Source organism: Balaenoptera musculus, chromosome 21 (assembly GCF_009873245.2).
Source record: "Balaenoptera musculus isolate JJ_BM4_2016_0621 chromosome 21, mBalMus1.pri.v3, whole genome shotgun sequence".
NCBI classification, from domain to species: Eukaryota; Metazoa; Chordata; class Mammalia; order Artiodactyla; family Balaenopteridae; genus Balaenoptera; species Balaenoptera musculus.
The window spans coordinates 34116506-34136564 of NC_045805.1; the positions used below are offsets into that span (position 1 = coordinate 34116506).

Consider the following 20059-nt stretch of genomic DNA (forward strand, 5'->3'; position numbering starts at 1 on the left):
GGCATTCCTGTGATCGGCAGATTTCATTCCAGGCTCCTGCCGCAGCCTTACAGGACTCCTCTGCAGCGTGGATTGCATTGCGGTCTATGTACTCTACTTGCACCCCATCATCTTACATACCCCACCATCTGAAGTTTTGACTTCAGAGTCAAAACCAGACTTCCCTTCTAGGGAGACGACTGCAGAAAACGTTATGCCTGGGAAGACAGGTACAACGCTTTAGGTTAGGAGTCCAGGTCTTCCCATAGGGACCCCACTGGGTTGTAATCCTGAGGCTCCCATTTCCTGTCCGCCAAATCTAAGCTTGGGTCCACCATCCTTCTCCCGGTCCTGCGCGCTCCAGGCTCCTTTTTCTCTCTCGCCGTTGAGGCCCCGCCCCGCCCCCGCCCCCTTGCCCCTGGGGTCCCGGCCCCGCCCCGCCCCGAGCGCGTGACGTCACTCGCGCGCGCGCCCCGCCCCACCCCGTCAGACGCCCTCATTGTTCAGCCAGTCGCTCTGGTTTCGCTGCTTCGGGTTGGCCCTGCGTCCTCTTCAGGTCCCAGCCCCTCCCGAAAGCTGGGCGAGGGGACCGTCCCTGGCTGTGAGCTCTCTGCGGTCCTCGGGTGCAGGCCACCATGAGCAAACGGAAGGCGCCGCAGGAGACGCTCAACGGGGGCATCACCGACATGCTCACAGGTTAGCCCGGCCCGGCGCTGCTGCCTTTCTCCTCTCCTCCCTCCCCGCTGCTTTCCCTTCCTTCTCTCGCGTCCCGACAGCCCAAGGATGGGGTTGGCCCCTCGCAGCCCGGAGTCCTCCGTGCGGATCTTCCTCCGGCGCCGGTGGCAGATTGTCAGTCCTGCTGGGGACCCTTGAGTCACGCTTGGACTGCCCTTGGCCTGGCCGATGTACAAGCGGGGGTCCCTGTCCCTTAAGAGGTCGTTACGCCCCCTTCCAGGAAACTCAGTTCTCGTTTGTTTACTCGCTTCTTGTTCACCCGAGCCTCTTGTTGCCTTTTCAGAACTCGCAAACTTTGAGAAGAACGTGAACCAGGCTATCCACAAGTACAATGCCTACAGGTGGGACGGGGCGGCATTCTCTGTTAGTATGCGTTCTCGGATGTGTGGCAATTAACGGGGCTGAGGGACCGTCTGTAGGAGGAGAAAAAAAGCAAGAACTGAGGGTATTGACTCTGGTGGCACTTTACTGCGATATTTCTGGGAGAATTTGGGCAGAGTTCTGTAGGATTAGTTTTGATTAGTTGCCAATTCTGATTGAAAATAGGCTAATACGTATTTTTCCCATCATCGAACGTGAATTACTGACAATGCAGTTTGATTTTAAGTCATAATGAAAGATAGTGGGTGAGGTCTGTGCTGTGAGATAGATGTGGTTCAGGGGACTCTTTCCATCTGGTTGGTGTGCGGCTGATCTGTCACCTTTTGGATCTCATCCTTGTCCATTTCACCAGGGCCGTTATCCTAGCCGTTAATGCCATATCCGCTTGCTTCCGCCCCTTTAATCTGTAAACACGTCCAAGTCCCTCAGCTCTTAAGAGCAAAAACAAAGCAGTCTTCTTCACCTCCCTCTGCCCTCTAGCTAGCACCTTTCTCTTTCCTCCACTTTACAGTTAACCTTGAATAATCTGTATTCCTTGCCTGGATTTCCTCATCCCCAGTCATTCTTTATCTCATTGCAGTGTAATTTCCATCCTGCCATTCCTCTGAAAAGGTTCTCACCCATATCTCATCTTACTGGGCTCTCAGTGGCATTCATCTTGACTCCCATGATGGCACAACCTTCTGTCCTTTCTCCTCTTCTATCTTACCTTTTAATGTTGGTAGTTCCCAGAGGTCTGCCCTTAGCCCTCTTTTCTCACTTTATACTTTCCTTGGCAATCTTACCATTCTTGGCTTTGAATACCAGTCAGTGACTCCAGATCTGTGTTCACTGGGCTTTTCTCCAGATTTTCAAGCCTATGTTACCTTTGTCTCTACCCTTTCAAAACTAAACTCAACTCCCATCTTTCCTTCTCATTCACCATAACTAAAAACTGATTACACTCCCTTTCTTTACCTTCTGTGAATTCCTCTGTAAAATATTTGTACTGTTGTCCACACATTTGATGATCTCAAAATCAGAGAGAGATTCAACCCCGTATTCTACTTGAGTCTTAGGAGGCTTCAGAGAGGAGGTGTTTAGTCTTCAAGGAGATAAGGGAGAGGAGGAACAATCTAGAGAAAGGAAACAAAATGAGCCAAGGCACTGAGACATGAAGGGGTATTGCATTTTCTAGGAAGTCAGTAATTCAGTTTGCATAAGGGGTATAGTCTGAGTGGGCCGTAAGTCTGGAAAAGCAGGTGATGCCCTACCACCCCTGCAGGCTCCTCCCCACCCCCCAGTCCCCATATACGTTTCTCTTGATGTGACCAAAGTATTCTCTTGAATTAAATACTTCCTCTTTACCTTGATAAAACCCCAAAGCATCTGCATACAAAAGGCCTTTCCTGATTTAATTCTTCTTCCCTTTCAGGCTTTGTGCCATAGTGCCAATTATGTGGAACTGCTTGTCTTTGCTGAAACAGTTTCCTCCACAAATTGCCCTCAACCTGCCTTTCCAGACTCATCATCAGTAACATGCTAATACAGAAGTCGAAATCCAAATCTGAAGGTTATATGTGCTAGAACAGAGTGAAAAACTAAGGCTTCAAAGACTATCCAAAAACTACATTTAGCATTGAAATTATAGACAGGATACCATCAGTGAGCTCCCAGGGTGGACCCAATCTGTAACCAGACTACTGAGCTAGGTATGTGTGGAGATGGCAAGGATACAGGTCACTGCTTTATGTGGAACCGAAATGAGAGCAATGAAAAAAAAGAACTGGTACAAGGACATAGGGGAATACAGTTTTAAGCCATGAATTTAAAAATAACCATCCATAAGCCAGTTTGGTATGTAGTAGTTTGAATACTTCTAGGTGGCACATTTTTTATGAAAGAGAGTTATGAACAATTTCTAAAAACTAGCTATTAAAAAAAGGCTCAATGATATTTTCCACTTAATCCCAGAAAGGAAAGGCTACTGGTTTCCTGAATCTCCCTAGTTTTACATATACGGTTAAAACTGTGTTATTCTCAAATGCGAGGGTTTTCAGGATACTTTTACAAGTTAGAGATGCAGGTGGTCTGTCAGCTCATTGAGTTTTAAATTTTTACACGGATGTGGAAAATAAGTTATCTTGGTGAAAGTTTAAGCTGCATATTTGTTTGTATGTATATTCCAGTTTAAGAAAAACTAATACTTTTCTGGCTTTCTAATTGGTTTTCCTTTTTTTTGTTACTTGTAGAAAAGCAGCATCTGTGATAGCAAAGTACCCACACAAAATAAAGAGTGGAGCAGAAGCTAAGAAACTGGTAAGTTTAGGGAGCAAGTTGATCGAAGAGCTCACACATGTACCGATCTGATGGGTTCCCACAAAATGAAATTTGCCTCCGAAGCTGCCTTGACCCACACGGGCAGATTTCACTGCTTTCTTGGAATAATATTAATGCTATTTCAAGCACACTTTTTCAAGCTTGGAGTGTTTTTATTGGGGGAGGGGGTGGATTTAAACATGTTTTTAACCTACGTAATTACAATTTTCTTTCTCTACTTTGCCATATATATATGTACTCATTCTCACACTGCATTTCAGCTTGAGTGTTAGTCCTCAAGGAGAGTGTGGTAACAGAGTGGTACTAGCATGTCTGCTCGCTAGCTGTTCCTTCTGGTCCCCAGGTATAGGAACTTATGTGACTCAGTGTTCCCAAGGAGATCTTACCTACTAATAAGCACATGATTAAGCCCCTTTGCATATTATGGCATTTAGCCCTGTTCTCTGGAATTTCCATGAAGCCCTGTATGCTATAGTGTCACTCAAAGGTGGGACTTGGCATTCTCTGTTCTAACACATCCCTCAGGTGATGCAGGTGTATGTAAAAGCCTGAGAACTTCTGTTCTAGAGGAAGTCCACGACAGCATTGTTGTAATTTCAAAAATTGGAAAACATCTAAATGTTCTCCTGTAGGGTATTTTTAAAGTAAATTATGATACATTCATACAATAATACACTATGCGGTCATTAAAGATGTTGTAGTTTATTTATCGATATAGAAATTTGTTCATGATGCATTTTTAAGTTAAAGCACTTTACAAAGCAGTATGATTCTATTTTTGTAAGAAAAAAGTAGGCGTATGTATACACACACACACACACACACACACACACATATACACGCACGTAACTTTGCATATATATATGAGCAAAAAAAGAAGTCAGTATATAGCAGATGTTAAGTGGCAAGGTTACAGGTTATTTTAATTTTCAGGGTGATGAAATTAACAAGTGATTCTAATATTTTCTTTATGCAACTTTATATTTTCTAATTTTTCTACAACAGAAGTTAATTTTGAAAAAGCAAGGTCACTTAGAATTGTCTTATTAGGGCTCCTCTTTTGCCAATCATTTAAACATTTTGTCTTTGCGAGAATATATTTTTACTAGTGCTCAATTTTCTGTGTCCTTTGTTTGAAAACTGGTCATGTGATGATCATTGTGTTTTCATTTCTCATTTTTTCCTTTATCTTTTAGTGATTTGGTAAGCATAATATTTATGTGACTTTTATATTTTTTATTTTCTATGTAGCCTGGAGTAGGAACAAAAATTGCTGAAAAGATTGATGAGTTTTTAGCTACTGGAAAATTGCGTAAACTGGAAAAGGTAAAATGCTAACTTATTTGTTTGCTTATAGTGTCTGCCTTTATGGCCGCTATCACGTAGCACCATTGCAGGGTGGGTGACGTCATCCGCCCTCTGCTAGATTCAGTGAGAAAAGGAAGGAGCAGTTTATGGCTTTGTAAGTGTCCTGTATTTTAAATTTTGAATATTGTTCTTATAAACTGTTCACTTATTTTATGTTGCATTTAAGAGACTATTAGCATCTGTGATAGAATTACTTCTTTATTTTCAGTACCATTTAGAAGGGAGATTATAAACTTTGACTAAATGATTGTTATCTTTTAGAATTTCTATGCTAAACACTCGCAAGCATTTTTATGGTTTTATTTCACCCTGATGATAGTCATTATATCACTTCTGGTCTTTTTATGAATAAGCCTTTTAAAAGTATTGGATAAATTAGAGAAGAGCCATCTTCATCTGCTTTCTTACTCACCTGTAACCACTGGGGTTTTACATGAATCCTTCTGCATGGGTTATCCGGGCAGTGTTAATGGCTCTTCAAGTCTCTTAGCAGCCTAGTGTATTTATAATAAGATCATTTGAGTCCTCAAAGCATTCCTAAATCATTGTTAGACTGTTTTTTTCTTCCTTAAAGATTCGGCAGGATGATACGAGTTCATCCATCAATTTCCTGACTCGAGTTAGTGGCATTGGGTAAGAATTATTTTTTAAGCAGACACAGTAGTAGGGTTGTTTAATTTTTTTATGTCAACCAAACTAAAGTACATGCTGTTTCTCTTCAAAGCCTGTACCTTTCCACCTCTGCGCCTTTGCCCATGCAGTTCACTCACCCATATTTTACATGTCTCAGGCTGGTTCTTCAGAGGCTGCCGCGACTTTAAAAGCCCCATTCAAGGCACATGAATCCAGTTTGAGTCCCCAGCCAGAAATAATCTCTCCTTCCTCTAAGCTCCATTAGCACTTGCTCTGTGGACTTATTATCACTCCCTCCAAATTGTGGCTCTTTTACCTCTCTGAGCATGGTATTTATCTTAAACATTTAAGCTTTTTCTGTAGTACCTGGCATATGAGCTTGGAACAAGCACTCAAGTATTTCCTAATGAAGGCATCTCTATCTTAAATTTGAGCTAGCAGAGGCTTCTTTGACACTGGAGAGAGTAAAGGTTAACACTGAAATATTAGGGCTGCAGTGCGTTACTTAACTCTCATCTTGATGGAATGAGGCCATTCTTTTAGGTATATGATGATTGTTCCTTAATGGCAACCATTTGATGAATGTTATTTTAAAATATATTAAATTCCTAAACCTAGTATACTGAAAAGGAGCATGACTCCTTGGGGACCCAAGACAATTATAAAACGTTAATATTTGTTTAGAGAGCGTCTGTTACATTATTCTCATTTTCCAGGGAAGAAAACTGAATGCAGAAAGTGAGATAGCTGTGGCAGGGCCAGAATCAGAACCTAGGTCTCCCGGCTCCCAGTTCAGATCTGTTATTTCTATGCCACATTGCCTTCCTGATATGAATATCAGTTTCTGTACTACACAGTTTCTGTACCAAGGCTCTTTGTCATTAAAATCTCAGTTTAGATATCATCTGAGAGGCCTTTCCTCACCACCCAATCTAAAGAAGACCCAGCCACTCTGTCATATTACCCTATTTTAATTTATCTACCAGATATTTTTCTTTGTTTATATATCTGTTTATTGTCTCTCTCTAACCACTGGAATGTAAACAGGTAAGACCAGGGCCCTTATTTGTCTTATTCCTGCTGTATTTTCAGCACTTAGAAGAATATCTGACACATAATAGGCCCTCATTAAATCTCATTTGAATGAATGGTTTTCAAGTGCCTGTATGTCTGGTGTATGAATAATGTACATGGGCATTATGCCACCTAGCTGCTTGGATGTCTTTTTCACATCTAAATTTATGACTGTCTTCCTAGATTAAGGCTTCAGTAATTTGAACATTACCAAAGTAACCACACAATAGTTTAGCAGGTGTTTTCTTTAGCTCAACAGTAGCTTTTATGTTTGACAAGAGGAGACATAACTGGTTATTACTATATCCTGGTTGTTACAAGGATCCTGAGTTTCACCTGATACTGAGATAATGCTCTTCTTTCTTTGTAGTCCATCTGCTGCAAGGAAGTTTGTAGATGAAGGAATTAAGACATTAGAAGGTGAGTCTGTACAGTAGGTCACTAATTTCAGGTCAGATATAGTCCTGAAGGACCATGCTCTAACAAACTGGAATTTGAAAAACCCTTTCTCAATTAGTAGCAACAAATGGTAAGATTTTCTTTTTAACTCTACAGTAGAGAACAGATATAAAGTATAGTTTATATTCCCATTTTAAACATGTTTTGGTCTATAATTTAGAAAAAAATCAAAAAGAACAAGAAGTGGCTTCTTGGTTTAAAGGCAATGATTCACTTGTAGATTTTTAGACAATTTTTAAATTGCTTTTGTTTCCGTAAAGTCCTATACATTCAGCCTAAAAGCCAAGTTATGTATATTGAGAAAAATTCTGTCAAGAGGCTTGCAATGCTTATTGAAGGGATTTTTGCTTTCAAAGAAGTGATAAAAATAAAAGTCAAGTAATTATAAAACATTTTCCTTAAACCTAATATAGCAATCTTTTAAATATAATTTATCTCTTCATGCTTTCAAGGGTGTATACTATATGGATTCATTACAGCACATCTGTGGCACTTGGGGATTAATATTTGTGGGCTCAACTATTTATAAGCAACCCAGATGGTTAGGTGGACAGATTTTGGAGACTGACCTGGGTTTGAATCCAGTCTCCACCACTTTATTAAAATAGATGACTGTGATGCGTCAGTCTCTCAGCTACAAAATGGTATCATAATATCTCTCTCATATGATTTAATGCAATAATGTATGTAAAAGACTTAGCAGAGTGCTTGGTACCTAGTAAGTACTTAAAAATAGTAACTGACTCTTAAAAGGCATGATTAATTAGTAATATTATTAACTTAAGAATTTGTGTGAGTCACATAGCTAGAGAATGAGTTGTTCTATATATGCATCTCAGAGAGGGTTTGTGCTTTTCTGCTTGTGGCATATATAATTTACCTGAGTGAAATATTGGTTAAAGAGGCCAAGAGTTTGTTTCTCAAAGGTATTCCGTTGCATCCCTTGGGAGTGTCAAGGATCTACTGTGGTGGTTTTACATTATTTCACCATTCACAGATATGTAATGTAATAGCTGTCGATATCCCTCTCTCCGTATATAACAAACTCAATATTTCTGTGGCATTTTCGTTCATATACCTTAGTGTTTTCTGTGTGCACACAATTATGAGAAATATTACGTGCTTATTTTTAATAATAAAGGTGCTTATTTTTCTCCATTTTATGTCTCCAGAGAGAATTTATGTTTGTGAATATAAGGGTGACCATAGGAATTGCTTTTGAAGCATACTTATCTTGCCGTTTCTTTAACAAGGCTCACTCCTGTGCCTGTACCTGCTAAAGGACCACCCAGATGGAACTCGGTCACTTTCAATTTAAGATATTACAGTTTTCTTGATTAAAAAAATGATAATACTACCTCTCCTTTCAATGGGATTTTTAGCATAGTGCCTGCACAAATCGGTGCTCAATAAATATTAATCCAGTGAAGGAGTGAATGAACAAATGAACAGTATGAATGAACTTCTCCTGCTGCTACTAACTGTAAATTAAGCAATATAGGTTCTTAGAAGGCTGCTTTTTGCTATACTCAGTGAAGTTTGGTATGATCCTGGTATGTTTTATCTACTGTTCTATGTAACTATAATTGAAATTTTGATTCAGTAAATAAAAATGATTATGCAGTCAGTGTTGGGTTTTACTGTTGACTTGAAGAATCACTTTTATCTAGTTCTTAATATCTGAAAGTTTTTTTCATTTTCTTTTCAAAGTCATTTCAGTGTGTTTTCCAGGTTGTTCTTTGAAAAAAAGGATCACTGAATTTAGCATTTTTTTTCAAAAATGTTTAAATCAGCATCTCAACTTTATTTATCTTCTATACAGATCTCAGAAAAAATGAAGATAAATTGAACCATCATCAGCGAATTGGGCTAAAGTAAGATAGCAAATTTTCTTTTGACACTTGAAATGTAAAAGTAAAATTTTTTATAGCCATTCTTCCATACACCATAAGTCTTCAGACTTAGCTAAACACAGCCATTTTACTATTCAGAAATGCTAAGATTTGTTGCAGACTCCTGTAGAGAATAAGCCTGTATTCACACGTGTTTTTTTACTGCCCTCTAGTTTGTTTGCTTGTTTTGAGTATATCCCACATTCCCTTGACTTTAGCTGGGAACTTCCCCTTAAAATACATAGAACTGAGGGCCTCAGTCAGTCAGGGTGTTTATTTCATGCTTACATTGTAGAAAGCACTGCCTCTGAGGTTAGGATATAAACAGGTTCAGTGTAGCTCTTAAGAAGTTTAGAGGGCTTCCCTGGTGGCGCAGTGGTTAAGAATCTGCCTGCCAATGCAGGGGACACGGGTTCGGGCCCTGGTCTGGGAAGATCCCACATGCCACGGAGCAACTAAGCCCGTGCTCCACAACTACTGAGCCTGCGTGTATGGAGCCTGTGCTCCACAACAAGAGAGGCCGCGATAGTGAGAGGCCTGCGCACTGCGATGAAGAGTGGACCCCGCTTGCCACAACTAGAGAAAGCCCTCGCACAGAAACGAAGACCCAACACAGCTAAAAATAAATAAATTAAAAAAAAAATAATAATATCTGAAAAAAAAAAAAAAAAAAAGAAGTTTAGAGTCTACCTGAGAAGACGGGACATGACCATGAAACACTAAATTTTTTTAAAAAGGGAAAGGAAAAAAACCCATACACCTAAATACCAGAATAGGAATAACTAGTAGACTTGTCGTCTGTCAGCATGGGTAATTACTTTGTCAAGTGCAAGATACAGACCCCCCCCTTCTGACTGATTATTTACAGCACGTAGTGTACACGCATAAGCATGTATCTCCTCTGGTCTTAGGTTGTCTTTTTGGCCATTCAGTCCTAATAACCTTCTGAACTTCCCTGTTGATGCCTTACCACAATATTTTAAAACTTACACTGCCTTTCCAAAGCTCTGAACCAGTAAAAGATCAGGATGGTGTAGTTCTCACTCTCCTTGCATTTGCATAGTAAATGGAGATCTTCTGAAGAACTTGCTTGTTGTGAGAATTGGTTTTGAACAGGCACTTTATCATTCTTAGATGTTATTTAATACTAAGATAATAGTTTTAATAGCCTTATTGAAATATCATTTCATATACCATGTAATTCACCCACTTAAAAGTGTGCAATTCAGTGGTTTTTTATATTCACAGAGTTGTGCAACCATGACTGTAGTCAATTTTAGAACATTTTTGTTATCCCCAAAAAAGCCCAAACCCATTAGCCATCACTCCTCATTTCTTCCCAACTGCCCTTCCCTCCCCCAGCCCCTGGCAACCACTGTTCTACCTTCTGTCTCTATAGATTTGTCTATTCTGGATATTTCATGTAAATGAAATCATAATATACGGTCTTTTGTGACTGACTTCTTTCACTTAGCATAATGTTGTCTCAATTCATCCATATTGTAGGATAATATTTTAAAATACAAGTATTTTTCAGGATTTAAGAGCAATAAACTGTAATCCCTGGATTTGCCAGTAGGGAGCAGTCTAACTTGGAACCATATTAACTTAAATATATTTATTTACTCTTGGTATGTGAATGTGAAGTTTATTTAAAATAAGTTTGGATGGAATATCTGGAATATCACAAAGCATGACACTTAAGGATTTTGATCCAAGTTAAGGAATAAACCTCTCCGCACCCCCCCCAATTTTACTCTTGTCGTAATGAATTTTAGTCTTGATTTTTGAAAGACCTGCTTGTATAAGGACACTTGATAAGGTAGGCAGTTTAATTTCTAAGATTCAAATTTCACAAAAAATCTTTTGTCTACTTATTCTGTCTTTATAGATATTTTGAGGACTTTGAGAAAAGAATTCCTCGTGAAGAGATGTTACAAATGCAAGTAAGAGTGTGCTGAAATGTATTCTTTGATTAGGATTGAGAATGTCAATTGGTGAAAAGCCATTTTTAGAATACTGACTTAATTTTTCTTCTATTAGGATATTGTACTAAGTGAAGTTGAAAAAGTGGATTCTGAATACATTGCTACAGTCTGTGGCAGTTTCAGAAGAGGTAACATACTTCCTAAGCTTAGGTTATTCATGCCTTGCTGTTAAAATTGCCCAGTGTATATGAAAAACATGGATTAAAAAGATGTAATTTATGTTACTTTATAGATTTACTAAGATCTAGTAGTATTAGCTAAATTTATTTGTTTATGAATGGGAATATAAATTAGAGGAAATTCATCCTGATTTTATTATAGGACGGGTTTTTTTGATGACTAGTTCTAATAAAATTATTATAAAATAATTTTAGGTATATTAAATATTAATTGTGGTTATCTGGCTAGATGCTAGTGAAGCCATGAGTAGTTTTTTTGTTTGTTGTTTTACTTTATTTAATTTTCTGAGTTTTCTGTAATGGATCTAAGTTTAATGTCTCAGAGACATCAGTTCAGAACCAATTCTCAAAACAACCAGGTTCTTCAGAAGATCTTGATTTACTATGTGAATGTGAGCAAAGTGAGAACCACACAATCCTGGTCTCTTACTGGCTCAAAATTTTGGAAGGGTAACCTAAATTTTAAAATATTATCTTAAAAAAATTGAAATAGAACTTTATTTAAAACCTTGAAATAGATGTCTGACTGAATCTCTGGCCACCTCTGGAGTTTTGCTTAGGAAGTGGTAATAGGCTATCAGAAATTCTCTGGGTAGCTGCTATAAGAATCTCGCATTCTTATCTATGATGCCATAATAGTCATTGTTACCAGTACTCATTAAGTGAATTCATTCAGAAGAATTGAAATGAATTTTCTGATTAACCTTTGCAGAGTTAGAGCATATTGTTTAATTTGAGATTTTTAAATATTTAGTGTTCATAGATACATTTTAAAGGTATATTTAAATGTTATTTTTATTCATTATTGCGTAGTTACTTAGGTACATTTTTAATAATATTTAACCAATTGTATGCAACATATATCTAACATCAATTACTGTTGTTATCCCAGATTCTGCTGTTTACCTCAGTATACCTGAATAGTTGGACAGAAAATTGAACTCTTTTAACTAATTCTGAATATGAAGCACAGTGAAATAGAAAGTTAGGCTGTGAGAAGTAAGACTCTTCTATGTGTGTCATCACCTTGGTTTTGTGTTTGCCTAGTTGATAAATTTACAAGGAGAATTCCATACACATTTTTGCTGTCATAGGTGCAGAGTCCAGCGGCGACATGGATGTCCTTCTGACCCATCCAAGCTTTACCTCTGAGTCAACCAAACAGGTGCCTCAGAATTTATAAGCAAGTGTGGTCGGTCTTACACAGCAGTGAATATCATTTTCTAAATGGTAGTTGGATATTTTCAGAATGAATTTTTGTTCTAATCTTTCTGAAAGTCGATTGAAGTATTTTGTACTGACTGAATTCGTTGAGAGGCAAAGTAAGTTGTTGGAAGGGATATGCGTTGTTTGTCCACAAAGAATTGGCAGGACAGTCTAACATTTGAAAGAGATGAAATTTAGTAAAATACTTCCAGAATTATTTATTGTCTATCAAGAAACTTAACCTCTGTTAGAAGACCCATGAAGGCAAAATGCTTTTGATTTTGGAATATATACCTTTTAAAGATGAAGCAGGTAACTTTTTGTTTAATGAAACAGATAAAGACAAATGATGTCTATTTGGGGGTATCATGATATTGGTGAAAAGTGGTGGTTTCATTTGATAAGATGAATTTCTGTTAGAAAAAGTACTCAGAACATAGGAAAACTAGGCATTTCTGCATAGAGCATCAGAAAACTCATTTTAAAAATGCTCTCTTGCTGTAACAGAGTAATTGCTTTTTTTCTTATTCCCTAATTATGGTTCTATAGCCAAAGCTGTTACATCGTGTTGTGGAGCAGTTACAAAAGGTCCATTTTATTACAGACACTCTGTCAAAAGGGGAAACAAAGTTCATGGTAAGTACTCACTTGAGTTAACACATTTAAAAAAAAACCCGTGGAGACTGTCCAGTAACCATTCTGAGTGTGACCTCACTGTAGCTTAGTGTCACAGTCAGTAAATAGGACATCCTAGACCTTAGAGGAGATATATTCTCTAATCTGAGAATATTTTAGTAAAGAGGTTTTTTTTTGTTGTTGTTGTTGTTTTTTTAATTTATTTGGTTGCGTCAGGTCTTAGTTGCTGCAGGCGGGCTCCTTAGTTGCAGCTCAAGGGCTCCTTAGTTGTGGCATGCGAACTCTTTGTTGCAGCATGCATGTGGGATCTAGTTCCCAGACCAGGGATCGAACCTGCATTGGGAGTGTGGAGTCTTAACCACTGTGCCACTAGGGAAGTCCCAGTAAAGAGTTTTGTTCTAAATTCCCCACTTGTAAATAATCTGTGCCATTGGAATAGGTAATTAGGCATAATCTGCTATTTTTAAAATATCCATAATGACTTTGATACATTATATTTTTTCCCTAAAATAGCAAATACTCTTTGACTCAGAATATATTAATAAGTGAGATTAGAATTGTCTGAAGAGTATTAATCTATTACAAGACCAAAGAAAGAAGGCATCAGGGTACGTGATAGAACGTCCAGGGGAAGAACCATGCTGTGTGAAATGATAAGTAGGGGGCTCGTAGAGGGGGCACCTGTGGAGTCGTCCCAGTGAAACCCATTGTGATGGACCATCAAAGTCCTGTGTTCTTCCTAGGGGATTAAGACTTGAGGATTCAAGACAGATAGCAAATGGATTAAAAACATTAATAAATGGTCCTGTATAAAAACCGAAGGCAAACAGAAATCTAGGGCTAATGTAATAAAGGCTTACATTTATCTGCTGCTCACTTAAATACAGCATTTGGGCGCTCTTTTCTCCATGCCCCCCTTTTCCTAAGTCACGTGACTGAAAGGAAAGAGACTATGCTTTTGGAGCATGGACATGCTAAAATTAGCAGGGGTCTCACTGTGTAGATTTGACAGTGTTAGCCAAAAGTAGAAGAAGATGGTTGAGATAGGTAATTGAATTACCTTGTCATTCAAAAAATGGAACGGTGGTTGCCAGGGCATGGGCGGGGCAGCGGGGAGATGGGGAGTGAGTGTTTATGGGGACAGAATGTCAGTTGGGGAAGATGAAAAAGTTCTGAAGATGGATGGTGGTGATGGTTGCACGACAATGTGAATGTACTTAATGCCACTGAACTGCACACTTAAAAAGGGTTAACATGTCATTTGATTCAGCATGGTGATTTTAATGGGCTATGAAAGTATATTGCCTAAGTTGTCACACTTTATCAATATTTTCAAAAGAACTTTGGGAAAGGTAAAAATAAAAATTCTAGTCAGTTTTTGGGAATCACATTTATGATCTGTTCTCCCTTGTCTGTCAGGTTTTGAGCTCTTACTCTATGCCCAAAAATATATGCACACATGAGATATTAATAAAAATAGGATTTGTACATCCATATGAACATCCTTTTAAATTTAGATTGACTTTAAATCACTCAAAAGGAATGTGCATAAATCTTACATTTAAAGAACATTCAATCAGATAAAATTCTAAAAATCATGTGCTAGACAAGTTGGGTTGTTTTTTTCAAATAGTAGGAAAGTGTCCTGGTACTCCACTGGGGACCCCTTCTGGCCTGACTCTCTTCCTTCAATAGTCATCTCTGTGAAAGCACTGGACTCTCTCCGGGGGAAGTGCAGCAGCTGTTTTCAGAGTTAGCCACCGGGAAGGTGTTTACACAATAAAAAAGCAGAAGCATTTTTTTACAGTCTGAACAGTATTCTTCTGTGCCCAAAGAGATCCCGAGGAAAGACCTACAGAGGCTGTAGTAACCCAGCTAGCAAGAATACAAGGAAAAATTACAAGCTGGTGGGCTGGGTGTAACCTGCAAAGGAAGGTGGGTAGCCAAGTATATGAACGTAAAGAGTTGCTGACATAGTAGAATTGGGTTATCCTAGTAGCTGCTCAAAGAAGAGAAGTCCTTTGTCTAGGAAGGTCAGAGGCAGCCAAATCCCAGGGATGCTGCAGAGTTGGCCGGTTCAGACCTCACAGTACATGTGGTATGTGAAAGACTAGGACCACTCACCCATCCTAGGATACGGGCTGGAGTTGTGGAAATCTTGGCTCTATCTTGCCTTCCGTTCTCTCGGTCATACCTGGCAGCACATGTACAAGTATTGCCAGAAAGGGAATCCTCCAAACCTATTTCCAGAAGAAAACAGATTAAAAAATAAGAAAGCAGGCTTTTTGTTTGTTTTTAAAGTATAGAAAACTTAGACCACAGTAAGAGACTAAGGCCTTTATGTTGTGACATAGGAATCCATCTTAGCGGATGGTCTGTATATAAAGTTTGTATACTGCACATGTAGTTCATGTATTTACTGAAGCTTAGAAAATGCAATGTTTGAGCCTGCTGTTTTGACATTTATAATTAGTATTTGTTAGGATGAGAAGCACTCCAGGTCAACTTTCAAATCATTTTATTTTGGAGGCAATAAGAAGTGATTTGTATCTTGTTGCAAAGACGGTGGGTGTTGGTATGTTGCATCGTAGGAAAGTAGATTTGGATACAGAGGCTTTAAGATCTTTTGGCTCCATTACCAATTTGTTGTGTGACATTGACAAGTTGCTTTACTTCTCTAAGGCCTTCATTTTCTTATTTATTAAATGATATCCTTGCCCTCTGTCAAAGGACTGTTATGCAGATCAGATTAAGTAATATATGTGGAAACGTTGAAGGGTTTGTACAAATATCTTTTGAAGATACTGAATCTTCAAAGAGTTGTGCAGTATTATACTAGTATAACACATAATAATAATATAAAAAATAATATATTTCTATTTGGAAATAGGTCAGTTGGAGAAAGGTAGTAACCTGGAAAGAATTAAATTGGGGAACAGAAAAAGGGATAGAAAGAGAGAAGATGGTGCTATGAAAGAACAAAGTGGGGAGAATGAGTGTCAGTAGGAAAGAGAAGGTGTATTCAGTCAATGCACCAAATACATACTTAGCATCTACTACATTCTAGGCTCTGCTCTGGGAGCGTGGGATAGATCAGTGAATTTAAGTAGAACTATTATTTGAGGGTATGGGAAGGGACTGCTACTTAACAATGAACATATTAAGTAGGTAAAACGTTAGGTTAAGATAATAAGTATTATCTTTTGAAAAGAAAGGGAGTGCAGGAGACGGTATTAAAGGGGACGGCCTTATTGAGAAGATGAGACCTGGGGAAAGACTTGAAGTAAGGAAGTTGGGCAGGCAGGTCTCTGCGGGGAGAGAGAGGCAGGCAGGAGTCAGGGCAGTGACCCTGAGCGCGTGAACATGAGCAGAGATCACCAGAGGAGTTAAGATCTCTAGGTTTCTGAAAGGAAATTGGCTGCAAAATGAATTCAGCTTATGAAGTGGAATAAACTCCACTCCATATCGAGCCACTTGATTTCAGAACATCTTGTTGCACTGACTAAATAGTTTTAAAGATATGACCATCTGTGTGTTTTTTAAGTTATCTTCAAAACATCAGTTCTCTTAAACTAATAGTAATCAAAGCTTAGGAAAGCCAGGTTATTCCAGATCTTCTTGTAAACTCAGGGTCTTTAGTTAATTGAGCTATTCTTCCTGTGCATATAATAACATTTGGAAGAAAAACCAATTTCCTCTGCATTTAGATGCCTTTTTACTTTATATATGGTGAGTACCACTCAAATTTTAGCATCTCGTGCAGGTTTGACCTCGGAGGATGATTTTTCTGTGAAATATCTACAGCGAGGATTCACAGGACAGTAGAAGATACCTTGGCTACACTGGGGAAATGAAAGAGGTTCTATTTCAGACAGTCAGCATGAAGCTACCTAACTGAAATGCCAGACAAAACTAATCCACTCAATCGAATAAGGAATTTACAGTAATACAGAGAAATTCTTTAACATTAGCACTTCAGAAAAAGTGTAGGAAATAAAATTAGCCTTGAGGAAAGGAACAAAGCCATTAGATGAAATCCTATTACTGATGTGACAAACAGAAAGATCATTGCCTGTGGGTTCAGACATCCAGATCAGCAGGGTAATGCCTCATGGTAATTCCATTTGAAGGTTGAGTTGGAACTTGTTAGTGCCTAAGAAGGTAGGTTTCATATTTGAAGATAAACAGGTTTCATTGATCTCTCAGGAATAGGAGTTGCTAAAGAAAATACCCATTTTAGATTTTAGATTTTGATTTTTCTATGTTGCTGAGTGAAAAGTATGTCTTTTAGTGACGTGTGTACCAACTCGACTGCTCTTTAGGACCAGAAGCCTGTCACTTGTGTAGTTTTCTTAGAATGTGGCATTTGAAGCGTTACATTTGAAATTCGGTGATGTTTGTATTTCTTTCTACATATTTATGCGTTGCCACCCAGTCCGTAAACTTTCCCCATTTTCCTGGAAAAGGAAAAGATAACAAAACAGACCTTGATAATTGTTGTTTTAAAACTGCAGAAGTATTAAAAAAGAAAACTGCAGAAGTATAATGAAAACTCACCTGTAGAGAAGGAAGAAAACGATCCTCTAATTTTCTTATCTTTTAAATTTTTCTTAATTTTCCTCTCTCTGTCTTTTCTAACTTCTGGGAGATTTCCTCATTTCAAGTTCTTCTACTTCTGTCATATTTTAAATTTTGATTTAAATCTTTTCCTTGAGTTTTCTTTTTCTATAGAATTCTGTCCTTATTTCATGGATAAAAATCTGTGATCTGAGAATATCACTGATAGCTTTTGTGTCTGTTTTCTTCTCCCTGAGTAATCATTGTTTCTTCCAAGTTGCTGTTTTCTGTTTGTTTTGGTCTCTGTCTTTCACACTTTCCTTGATTATCTTCTTGTTTAGAGTCACACAAAAGCCAGACCCTCATAGCCAGAACCCTTGCCTGCTGTTTCATGTGGTTTTTTAGTAATCATGAAGCACAATAGGAAGGCAGGGATAATATATCGTGCATAGAAAAGCTACTAAGTTACAAGCGCTCACAATTCTAAAACTGCCTCCATTTAAAGCAAAAATAACTTCACAGTTAACAATATTTGATTAGAATTAAGCCTTAAGTTTAAAAAAATCTTTAAACATTATTTTTAAATATACATTTTAGGGTGTTTGCCAGCTTCCCAGTAAAAATGATGAAAAGGAATATCCACACAGGAGAATTGATATCAGGTATTACTCAAAATTTGTTGCTGACCTATTAACTTTTCCCTTCTTTTCCCCTTTTCCCCCTCCCTCTGTATGTCTTGGAATTTGCGTAAATGTCTAAGACCCCTTTTCATTCCAAAGTGCCATATGTCCCTGCAATAGACAGTGTTTAGCCTGAAAGTATGTAAAGAATAATGACTATCTACAGAATCTACTTTATTATCTCTAGGTTCACCATGGTGCCTTCTGCAGCTCAAAGTAGATCCTGCCTGGGGAGAGTTGGTTGTAACAAGTGATACTGCTTTGCATTTGTCCACACCTCTTGCAGAGCATAGTTTACTGAAACCTCAACTAACTGCAAGGTTGAGGTCATTTGAATGAATGGTCTACCTAATGATGGTGTCCTCTTCAGTTATTGGACCACACAGACTTGTTTTGTGCCTTAATGATTTTAAGAGTCCTATTTTTGCTAAATTGGAAATACGTAGTAAAAGATTGGTGAATTGTTTATTGTTTGTAGGTTGATACCCAAGGATCAGTATTACTGTGGTGTCCTCTATTTCACTGGGAGTGATATTTTCAATAAGAATATGAGAGCTCATGCTGTAGAAAAAGGCTTCACAATCAATGAATACACAATCCGTCCCTTGGGAGTCACTGGTGAGTATTTTTGTCTGCATTAGAGATAATCCCAGTCATCTGGATATTTTGGTTTAGCAGTTTTGGTTTTTCTAAAAAGCCTGTAACCGTGCCAGTTAATTGCAGTTTCTTTGGTATTGTTAGTCCCTCAGGCAACAAAAAAAGCTTTAATCCATATGTGCTCCCAGGCCCTCAGTTGAAGGCCCATGATGACAAGATTCATTTATTACCAGCTCTATTAGAATGGATTAAATTCTTTCTACCTCTGATGGTCAGTAAATAATCTTATTGATCTAAAGTGTTTTTGTTTTCTTCAATGTATCTCCAAGACTTCCAAAGAACCCAGGTATTATTGCTTTTAGTGCCAGGCCAAACTTGGTAGCTTTGGCCCCAAGCTTTTAAAGTTTAAAGAGTAAGAATTGCTTAATCTCTGTTTTATAGATCTTGTTAACATTTCACCATATACTATGTGGTTTACTATTCTCTACTAGGAAAATGAAGATTTTGTCTTTTTGTCCTAAAAGTGTTTTTCATCCCTGGTAGACGAGGGCTGTGCTTCTCACATGTCAATGTGTATACAAACCATGTGAGAACCTCGTTAAATGCAGATTTTAATTCAGTGGCTTCTGCGTTGCCGGTAAGCTGCCAGGTGGTGCCAGTACTGCTGGTCTGGGGACCGTATTTTCAGTTGCAAAGGAACTCACTAGAGTATTTTCTCTAATACGGTGGAGATCCAGCAGACAGAAAAATCATGGATTAGGGCCACTTCAGATGGCCAGAGTTGGGTGGGATACTGAGGTTCTTTGTGTAGCGCCGGTAGTATGTGTGGCAAAGCACAGACACAAGCTCATGGGGGAGGGGGAGGGCAGTCAATATCTTTTTTTTTTTTTTTTTTTTTTTGAGTGGCTTGGGGACTATTTTCTTTTTCCTCTGAAAGTGAGTCCTGTATAGCTCTCAGTCCTGAATCCTCTAAACTCCAGAACTGGTTCATGAGGAAGGTTCTGTTCTCCCTCCTTGCAGGAGTTGCTGGAGAGCCGCTGCCCGTGGATAGTGAGAAGGACATCTTTGACTACATCCAGTGGAAATACCGAGAACCCAAGGATCGAAGTGAATGAGGCCCATCCTCCCCGGCACAGCCCAATAGGTCTTAATTTATTTCTTAACCTTTGCTACATAAGGGTCTGTGGTGTTTTTAAATAATTGTTTCTTCATGCTGTAGCTTGCATTAGTCAATAAAACCTCTTGTACTATTATCAGATGATCTTGTGCCTATTTTATTAGCAAATATGTTTAAATTTATACTGTTCATGATCACACTTTACTAAGGGTCAGTGGAGAGGATTAAGAGATGAGATGATAACAAATCTTAAATGGGA

At 38.4% G+C, this 20059-nt stretch overlaps 1 protein-coding gene across 3 annotated transcripts; it reads left to right on the top strand.

Annotated features, from left to right (window-relative positions):
* The first annotated feature begins 464 nt into the window (after positions 1 to 464).
* POLB (DNA polymerase beta) lies at positions 465 to 19941 on the top strand. Of its 3 annotated transcripts, XR_005018204.1 has the most exons (15): positions 478 to 675; positions 998 to 1055; positions 2510 to 2786; positions 3327 to 3393; positions 4666 to 4740; positions 5357 to 5415; positions 6860 to 6909; positions 8771 to 8822; positions 10732 to 10786; positions 10884 to 10956; positions 12102 to 12172; positions 12763 to 12849; positions 18004 to 18068; positions 18565 to 18704; positions 19704 to 19936. XR_005018204.1 is itself a non-coding variant. In XM_036838817.1 (14 exons), exons 1-14 carry the CDS (start codon positions 615 to 617, stop codon positions 19796 to 19798), a joined length of 1008 nt encoding a protein of 335 aa, XP_036694712.1. In that variant the 5' UTR covers positions 465 to 614; the 3' UTR covers positions 19799 to 19941. The 3 variants fall into 3 exon arrangements, 2 of the variants coding, with proteins under 2 accessions (XP_036694712.1, XP_036694713.1); XM_036838817.1 differs by lacking the exon at positions 2510 to 2786 and having other exon boundaries at positions 465 to 675; positions 19704 to 19941; XM_036838818.1 differs by lacking the exons at positions 478 to 675; positions 2510 to 2786 and having other exon boundaries at positions 1031 to 1077.
* Positions 19942 to 20059: the final 118 nt, after the last annotated feature.

Excerpts from the sequence above, each read along its gene's own strand:
- POLB (XM_036838817.1), top strand. The coding sequence starts at position 615 with ATGAGCAAACGGAAGGCGCCGCAGGAGACGCTCAACGGGGGCATCACC. Across the intron at positions 6,910-8,770 it reads AGGAATTAAGACATTAGAAG|ATCTCAGAAAAAATGAAGAT; the intron begins GTGAGTCTGTAC and ends TCTTCTATACAG. Across the intron at positions 12,850-18,003 it reads AAGGGGAAACAAAGTTCATG|GGTGTTTGCCAGCTTCCCAG; the intron begins GTAAGTACTCAC and ends TATACATTTTAG.